Source organism: Phycodurus eques, chromosome 19 (assembly GCF_024500275.1).
Source record: "Phycodurus eques isolate BA_2022a chromosome 19, UOR_Pequ_1.1, whole genome shotgun sequence".
Taxonomy (NCBI): Eukaryota; Metazoa; Chordata; class Actinopteri; order Syngnathiformes; family Syngnathidae; genus Phycodurus; species Phycodurus eques.
This window is the reverse complement of record NC_084543.1, coordinates 4,005,859-4,015,805: the sequence shown is the minus strand read 5'-3', so window position 1 is coordinate 4,015,805 and position 9,947 is coordinate 4,005,859. Positions and strand designations below refer to the sequence as shown.

Below are 9,947 nucleotides of genomic sequence, written 5' to 3'. Positions count from 1 at the left end.
AACCTCCTCCAGCACGTCGCTCTCATGTTGCCCCTCGTCTTCATTTTTCATCACAAGTTGAATTCCAGTATGGGCGCGTTTAATATTTCACCATAAACGTTGCGGGTCTTGCGAGTCCTCCCTCCTCTTCCTCTTCTTCCTCCTCCTCATCCTCCTCCTCCTCCTCCTCCTCCATCGACTCTGCACTCCTCTCCCCGCCACCTGTTAGTTCGTCTCCCTCTCCGCTCTGCGCTGGAATCCCCTCTTCCTCTTCCTCCTCCTCTTCTTGATCTTCTTGTATTTTATGAGGAGTTTCCCACTTGCTCCGAGGTAAGTCACTATATTGTGGATGTTGTCATCTTTGCATCATCATCATCTTGCCAGCCAGAACATTTGTGAGGCGAGGGAACCCACAGAGATGCTGGCTGCTGCTCTTGTGTAAACAGGTGCCACATGTTGCACCTTTGTTAGTACGCGCCACACGCGCACATACCGGCGGTTGAAGTTTGCTCTAATTGACAGGAGCCCACTGCGCCGTGACCGCGCACGGCGGGGCTGGCACTCAACTTGCGGCATGTTTGTTATTCAAAGGTGGGCGCGATCGCGTGGATGTGGCGTGCGTGTGCGGTGCAGGTGGAGCGACAGTGATTGACTGTAGAGTTAATGAGTGATATGGATTGAAAAGGGGAGGAGGGAGAGTGTGAGGAGGGATGGTGTGGGGGTGGGGGGGGGGGGTCATCCATGCTTGCGGTATGAGTCTAATTTAAAGTGAAAGCGTTAAGAGGAGGAGGAGGAGGTGGAGGCATGCGGAGTACAAATATACTCCTCCAACCTATAACCTCCGCCATCTATACAGCAGCGGTTGTCTAAGGGGCTTCTGCTCCAGCTGCGTACAACTTGTGCATTATTATCTTCGGGATGCATGAGTTATTGAAAGTAACTCCCATGCAAAGTGTCATCCAACATCATATGGCATTTTTGCACAGAAAAAAAAAAAAACAGTCATACATGGTTTTACGTAACTACACTCACATAGTATGTGACTTGTTTCAACTAATGTCTGATTAGACTGTTGAGTGTGTTTGTGGTTAGGGGATAGTTCCAGTTTGATTAAATCAGAGGATAACGAAGTCAGAAAAATATTCCTGGGATGAGAAGAGGAAAAAAATGCTATTGAGATTGAGCGGAGACTACGGAAAGCTGCTTGGGCATTTATTCAATGCCCCTGATATCAAGTTGAAGCTCCATGTACTAGTACGCTTTGTCCTCACTCGTAAGACAAGTCAGCACACTTGTAGAACGCAGGGATGCTTCTAGATCCCCTGGGGGTCCCAGCCATGGTGACCCCCCCAAAAAAAAAAAAAAAAAAAACAGGACTATGGTTAAGCAAAGATATATATACTATTAAATAAATGACAACCCAAAACCTGACTACAGCACTTAAAATAAACGTCACATCGATTTTATAAATAAATAAAAAATATCTTAATTGTGCAACATTTTCAGAATAATAAAAACACATCATAGTAAAAAAAAAAAATAAAAATAAAAAAAAACTTCGCTTCTGGGAGTGGATAAAAATATAAATTGATCGATGCAAATCGCAAAATTCCCACCGCCAATCTGATATCAACTCCATTTAGCTCCTGGCATGTGACGGGCACTTTAGGCTTTACTTTTTCAGTGTTTATACACAACTGTCGTGTTTTTAAAAACTCTTAACTATATACAGAAATTAGTTAGTATTGCGCATATTTTTTTATTTTTAAATGTTTTATTGCTCAAGAATTTGAGGTGACAGAATATCTGGTATATTCTGTCTCTTCACATGGGCATGCAAATAAATAGTTCAACATTGCTAAACAGGTACTCTATGAGTGTATTTCTACTTACAGAATCGAGAGCAGAGAATTTACTGTAAATCAATATCGAATCAAAGGAGAATCTTCTGGAGACATCTCCTGGACATCTTCCTGGTGAGAGCGCAAGCAAAATTGTGTTTTTTTTCGGGTCCCGGAGTCGAAGCGTCTGATCAGCTTCGGCAGTCTCGGCAAAGCCTCTCGCGAGTTCTATTGGAGAACCGCTCCCTAGTTATTCGATTTCTAGAAATTGTTTGTTTGCTGGCCTGACGATTCCGCTGATCGATTCCTCTTGAATGAGTGATGATGTCACACGCAGGAAAGTGTATTTTGGTTCTCAACTTTTCCAACATGGCGTCAAGGCAGAAGCGCTCGAAAGTTTACCTATCGTATATTTCACGCGAAACGATTATACCGGGGCTACTCGCAAAGCTTTAATTTTCGACATCAATGATATCATATATCATTTGTATCATTTCATTCCCTCACCCAATGAGAAATAATAGAAGAATCGATTAAAAAAAAAATCGGATCCAAAAGCAGTACCCATACCGGAATCGGAATGGCTGACTTCTAATCGATTCCAATCTCTACGAGCGAGACAACAGTGGGAATTTTGGTGCTATCAGTAGGGTCCAAGAGGGTATTATTGCCTGACACATGCCTACTAGTTAGGCCAAGTAGTGTCACTAGTGCAGCGCTGTAGTTGACTCATAAGGTTTAACTGTGTACAAATAGTCCAAAAGTGGCAGTAGTAGTGGGGGGGGGAAAAACATTACTAGTAAGACATAGTCGTTCTACTAATGTGCTGAATTGTCTTCTGAGGCCAAAGAGTGCACTAGTACATGGACCTTAAGATGGAGATCAAGAATATCCTTTAAATGCTCAAACAGCTTCCCATAACAATGAAGATAGTGGGAGTGACTTTTACAGAACATAAAAGAGAAGCTTGGATAAGAAGTCTTCGAACAACAACTGTGTACGTCGCTTTGGCGGTATGATTGTCATTCCCTTCTTGCAAAAATATAAAATCATCTTCACGCTTATCCGGCTCTCCTCGATATTATTGAAGTCATTTTAACTCTACCAACAACTGAAGAGTTTTCCCGTTGTGAGGATGAAGAGAAAGGATGAAAGATGGCGTCATGAGCGCGATCAATCAGCATCTCGCTGGGAGCTTTTCCTTTTTTTTTTTTTTTTGCTTTGCCAGCCAGCAGTCCCTCTCGGGTGTACGTGTGCTCATAACCACATGTGCCACTGACTGTGCACATCACATCAACACACACACACACACACACACACACACACACATGCAACAACCAGCCGCATTATCTGCGCGTGTGTGTATGCGGGGGGGGGTGGGGGTTAATGAACTGATGCAATCTGCATGTTCGCTGGCATATCTGCGCACCTTCTGTCACATTTTGCCGGACTTTTAGTTATTTTCTCATCAGCGTGAATGAATCTTTCAGTCATCAGCACAAGGATTTTTGTTCTTTTATTATGACTTGAAATTCATTACCTCGGCTTCACCCTGACGTCATCGTCAGATTATTTGCTCCAGTGGGCAGCTACGCTTGTTTTATTGTGGAGAGAAGAATGAGATGCTTTACACGTGTTGATCTTCCATCACTTTCATCCTTAACGCGAGGTTGTTAGGTTTCGGAAAACAACGGCGGTTACGCTTTCCGTTGAAACGCTACAAACACACAACGACGCGGTCGTGGAAGTTAAGTATTAAGTACAGTGCATCCCCGTTTATCGCGGGAGATACGCATCAGACCCATCCGCAATCGGTGAAAATCCACCATAGAGATCATTAAAAAAGCATTTTGTTTAGTTCTACCTCTCCCACACTTTTTAAACGTATTAAAATACACTTCAACTCTATAAAACACCCTTTTTAAAGTATTCCTTTGGCCCTGTTCTCCCTCTCTCGCTCACACAGTTCTCCAAATAAGAGGCAAAGCGTGCTTGCTTCAAGCTATTTATTTGCCATTCCCAGTAGGTTTACTGTAAAACTGACACATAAAACAGAAGAGAATTTAACATTGTGCATTTACACAACAAAATGTTCAAGTGAACCATGTAACTTCGTCTAACGAATGTCCGCTAACTTAATGCGACACGGCATAGACGAGCTCACATAAATTAGCATAGATGTTAAAGTAATTGTACATTTTTCAACTACTGTTACTTCAGCACACATGGAGCAAAAACACATATAAAGAGAGGGGAAAAAAGCAGTTGGTGTGTATGTGTATTTCTATGCAAAGTGACCACGCCAACCACTGGTCTGGCACGCACACTACACATTCACATTTTGCACAGCCGTGTGTACTACCCCACCTTTCGCCCATAGTCAGCTGGGATAGGCTCCATAGAGAAGCGCTATTGAAAATGAGGAATGGATGAAAATCGGGCTTGTTTGATGTAGCTTGTGCCAGTGGGACGGCGATGTCAATATTGTGACACCATAGCGATGCCAAGTGCGTGAAGTGCCAATGAATTCACTGAGAAGAACACGGTAAACAATGGAAGACATCCAGCATGTCGTGTTCTTTCGTCTTGGCAAGAGGCTGTAGATGACGAGGCACGTTTCATGGAGGTGACGACTCCCAGTGCACTAATCTGCTCAGCTCTTTTCAGCGTACCACTGTGATTGGTTGGCACCCCGACGGAGGCCAGCCAAAAATGGTGGAAAATCACACACAACAAAACAATTTGTGAAAACCTTTTCCACATATAAAAAAAGTGGAAGCAATTCGGGTGGCCCACTTCACCTTATGTTTGTGAAATGTGCTAAAACTAATTGAATATGTGAATGTCAACATATGCTAAGCCACTTCTTGATCTTTTCCTTTGGGCTTGTCCCTTTAGGGGTCGCCACAGCGCGTCATCCTTTTCCATGCAAGCCTATCTCCTGCATCCTCCTCTCGAACACCAGCTGCCCTCATGTCTTCCCTCACGGCACCCATCAACCTTCCCTTTGGTCTTCCTCTAGCTCTCTTGCCTGGCAGCTCCATCGTCATCATCCTACGACCAATATACTGACTCTCTCTCCTCTAGACGTGTCCAAACCATCGAAGTCTGCGCTCTCTAACTTTGCCTCCAAAAACAACGAACCTCGGCTGTCCCTCTGATGAGCTCATTTCTAATTTTATCCAACCTGGTCACTCGAGAGCGAACCTCAGCATCTTGATTTCCGCCACCTCCAGCTCTGCTTCCTGTTGTCTCTTCAGTGCCACTGTCTCTAATCCGTACGTCATGGCTGCCCTCACCACTGTTTTATAAGCCTTGCCCTTCATCCTAGCAGAGATTCTTCTGTCACACCTGACACCTTCCGCCACCCGTTCCAACCCGCATTGGACGCGTTTCTTCACTTCCTGACCACACTCACCATTGCTCTGGACGGGTCACTCCAAGTATTTAAAGTCCTCCACCCTTGCTATCTCTTCTTCCTGTAGACTCACTCTTCCCCCACTACCCCTCTCATTCATGCACATATATTCTGTCTTACTTCGGTTAATCTTCATTCCTCTGCTTTCCATTGCATGCCTCCATCTTTCTAACTGTTCCTCCACCTACTCCCTGCTTTCACTGCATATCACAATGTCATCTGCAAACATCATGGTCCATGGGGATTCCAGTCTAACCTCATCTGTCAACCTATCCATCACCACTGCAAACAGGAAGGGGCTCGGGGCTGATCCCTGATGCAGTCCCACCTCCACCACATATGCTAAGCAACTAGACATTAAAAAAGAGTAAGCTTGGTGTTATCGGTGACAAAACAAAGCGTTATTAGCACTAGTGTGATCTCTACTTTAATTTAATTAAAACAGTGTGATAACATCAGAGAGTATTTGTATTTTTTAAAGAAAGTAGGGTTACAAATTTTCATGAAACCTTTTTTACATTTTTTTTTTTTTTAATTAAAAATAATACGGCTGAACTAGACATAACTGGACAATCGTGAACAAATTACAGTCAGCGACTCACACCCGCACGCAAACCAACTCGCTCGAATGGAAAAACTGCGACCCCTGATGTTCTTTTTCAGAAACAACCTTTTGAGGTACCACATACATCATTTTATTGAACCACTAACAATATGGCGCTGGCTGCTGTAGCTATATTATAATAATCTAAAGAGAGGAACCACGGGGATAAATGAGAACGTGTGGACATTTAAAAGATTGTTGGCCTTATAGTCCCAATCATTGAATGCACTTGTGTGTTTTAGTGACATAGAGTGTACACGCTTCGCTTTTTAGCCGCAGGTAAAGTACATTCAGTTAAGTATTATTGTGAAACATAAAACATACAGTATACATACTGTCGATACTGTATCGGTACGGCTTGGCGGCAGCTAACTGGATCTCGCTTGATACCCAGAAATAAAACTTTTGCTGTGAAAGATCACATGACAACACATGGCATTTTTGATTGGCTGTTACATCTGTGCACCGTTCACATGCGACTCAAATTTTGCAGCAAAAACTAGTTGCCGACCGTCGGCCATTCATGAAGACTAGTTGCTAAACCCTGTGTGTAACTGTGTAACAGTGCAGTCGCGTTCGTCCACGTCGCTCGGCTTTACATTCAAGTTTTGTCATGTTTTTATTTGAACTTTTTCTTGTCACGTTTTGTTTAATTTTTATTATGAGAACGAGTGGCGGACCAATAAAACACTTTGTGCAAGGGCCCACAAATGCTGCTTTAGGGACTCAAATGGTTGTGCAAAAACGGAGCCAGTGGCCTGTCAACATGGTCTCAGTCAAATAAGTCAGACGTTTCGGGGCTTGGCAGCTGGCAATATTGACGACTGTTTCATCCTCAGCCAAGGAGATGCTGGCCGGATGAGCCGTGATGCGCGTCGCCCGCTGTTTGCGCTCGCAGCCCCGTCGCCTCCAAGACGAACGACCCTGCGATTCTGTGGAAGGTCAACAATCACAGGCAATGCTTTTCTGAGCCGCTTCATGGCCAGAATGTTGCGCAGCTTTCCTGATGACTGCAAAGGCTTCCGCTTGAATGTGGTTTTTGCTTAAACTGATTTTAACGTACAATAATAGTAATAAAGGTATAAAAACCGGTGTGTACACTTCCAATAGTCCCCCATCCTCCGCGCTTTCCCCACTGCTCAGGAACTACTGGGGAAAAGCTAGGCGCTAGGCTACCTTGCGCTGCATGCGCTGCGGGTGGCTAGCTATTGGGGCTAAACATCGTCCCACCACGGCTCCTGTAAGTCACTAGTACTCGCCTCCATGGCGGCAAAAAAGCTACAGTTAATTGCAAGTATCGTTATCACTGAAGGAGGACGAGTAGCTGAAGTTGAAGCCATGCTAACCACTAAACTAACGTGAAATCGAGTTGTGAAGCACCAGAACAAGGTCTTGGCTGGTACAATACACTTTGAACAAGTCTGAACCAGAACCAACCTTACATACACTTTCACAAGTAACTTACATGAAAGGAATTGCTCTTACTTTGTTAGTGTGACCATTTTAAACTGAAAACTGCTGAAACCTTGACCTTTTGTTTTTTTGTTTTGTTTACACCGCAATGGTGTTTTGCAGCCCGTTCATCAGTCACGTACTTTGGGCCTTTAACATCTGTATGCAAATCTGTTACAAAAACAAAAAAGATTTGTAATCGATCACTTTTGTTGATCGAGCCTGAATGTGCTGTGCTGGGTACTTGCTGGGGACTTGGACAGCTTCCCTTAGTTGATGCAAAAAGCTGCCAAAACTGTGAGAAAGTGTGTGACTCACCTCATCTCCTCCAAGTCTCCAGCTTTTTTTTTTTTTTAAACACTTAACTCCAGCGATATAACACTGAGCATTTCTCTTGCAATCGATGGATGCTGCAGGTGGTCCAGAGGGGGATTTATCAACCACCGAAGACAGAACGCCTCCACCAAGGCCAGCTGCGTTCTGTCTTTAGAAAACAAAAGCCTTTCAGATGTTTTCAACGCGGCCCCCTCTTGTTTATTTAAGGACGAGAACAGACGGAGCGGCCCGGTCGTGGTCAACTCTGCGCTCTGCTAACACAACTTTATATAACCGTCATGCCATTATAGGGGTCCGTTGTATACAGCAGACTCCATCCCATTATCACCGGATTGTCTATGGGGGATTTAGGTGACACGCTGCAGTTTGATCGAGGAGGATGGAGGCTTCGGGCAGGAGATCTGCTAAGCGTAATGCTTCATCTTTTATCCCCGTTTTGCCTCAAGTCTATTCCGATGTGGTCCACGAAAATGCAAATGAGAACACACCAGCTGCTGTTTTCTACATGTAACTTCCGTTTTGTGAGATTTGTAATTATTGCAGCACGAGAGCGGTCCATAGCTTTACTTCCAAACAAATAAGATCCTCGTCTATATGAAATTCGCCGTGTTCGGAATTGCAGGGAGTTGCCAGAGCAACGCAGTTACGGTGTAACTATCATGTTGGGCTGTAAAACAGAAAAATAAGGCCTCACGAATAACATTTCTGGTGATATTATACCGGTCGGCGGCACAGCGGCGGATGACGATTGCATGTAGGGGTGAACGTGATTGGATGCCAACCGGTTCGGTTTGTAACGAGCCTATCGCTCAAACTCAGTTGGAAATAGGATCAAGTTCAGCCACAATCCTGAGCAGAATAATAAGAAGTAGAAATGAAATGAAGGAATTATACAATTATTACAATCTCAGTAACACACAGTCCAATATATTTGGATCTTGTGGTGACCAGATGCCCACATTTTGAAACCTGCAATGATGAATGGCATAATGGAATTTCTATTCATTTTAGTGGGGAAAATTGATTTGATGTACCAAAATAAAACAGACTTCAAACTCAAAGTACTCATCAAATAAAGTTTCTCCAAACTCGTTTGTTATTTCAAATAGTCATTATCACTAGAATCTACGTCCAAGAGTCCATTACTGGATTATGGCTTTATTTTTAGCGGCAGTTTGAATTTGCAACACTGAGGAGGTCAACAATTACATATCTTGTATCATGTAAAAGACAAACGTGTAAAAAAAATACATTTTGCCTGAAAAGATGAAAAACAAAAGTTATGTTAAATGTAAATGTTAAATATACAGCGAAATCTTATATATATGTATATCTAAATGTTAAATCTAAATGTTTCAGGTGGAACTAAATATTTCATTTTATTCTTCCAATTTCTTTTCAGGTAAAATGTATTTATTTTTTTGCACATTTCGTTTTTGTTGGTACAACAAGAAACAAGATATGTAATTTTTTCTCTCCTCTGTGTTGCACTATGAAATGTCCTTGCCTGAAAAAAAAAAGATTTAAAATAAAAAAGAAAACTCTTTTTATGTTTACGTGCATACTAAATATTTCGATATATACCTAACATTTAGATACATATTCAACATTGACATTTAACATTTATATTTAAGTTTACATTTATATTTAAATAGATATATATATATATAACATTTACATATAATTTAACATTTAGATGTAACATTTAATATTTGGATTGAACTAATTATGTTGACAAATATTGTTGTAAATGTGCAGAAAAGTGACTCTCAAAAATGGACAGTTTTTCTTTTTTTAAAAACTGTTTGAATCTAAATGTTGCTGTTTTTGAAATGTTTATTTACAAATGGTGCCTCATATGAATAAATTGAGTTGTGACGCTTACTCTTCTTCCTCCCTTTCAGTCTTCCTCCCTTCATCCCAATGACCGTCCGGAAAGGAAAAACTTTAGCCATCACCATCCAGGAGCACATGGCCATCGACGTCTGCCCGGGACCAATCCGGCCCATCCGCCAAATCTCTGCCTACTTCCCCCGCCTCTCGCCCACTTCCTCCTTCTCGGAGCCGCTCTCGCCCAATCAGACGGGAGCCTCGGCTGCCCTCTGCCCCGGCGGCACGGGTCAAGGCGGAGCGGGAGGAGGCAGCGGCGGCCTGTTGTCGCCCTTGCTAGCGGCGAGAGGCGGCGGGGCCGCGGGGGGCTCGCTGTCCGCCATGAGCAGCATTGACACCTCCGTCGAGGTGGACAGCTGTGACAGCGACGATAACAGTGAGTCACCGGGAACTTACTGGAGCAATAAATAGAACGCACCTGTCCGAC

At 43.2% G+C, this 9,947-nt stretch overlaps 1 protein-coding gene across 1 annotated transcript in view; it reads left to right on the top strand.

Annotated features, from left to right (window-relative positions):
* Window positions 1-240: 240 nt before the first annotated feature.
* Window positions 241-9,947, top strand: part of doc2a (double C2-like domains, alpha) — a 28,947-nt gene continuing 19,240 nt past the window's right edge. The window contains exons 1-2 of the mRNA XM_061706682.1: window positions 241-309; window positions 9,535-9,896. Coding sequence (XP_061562666.1) covers window positions 284-309; window positions 9,535-9,896 — 388 coding nt within the window. The 5' untranslated portion in view covers window positions 241-283. The remainder of the gene's footprint in view (window positions 310-9,534; window positions 9,897-9,947) is intronic.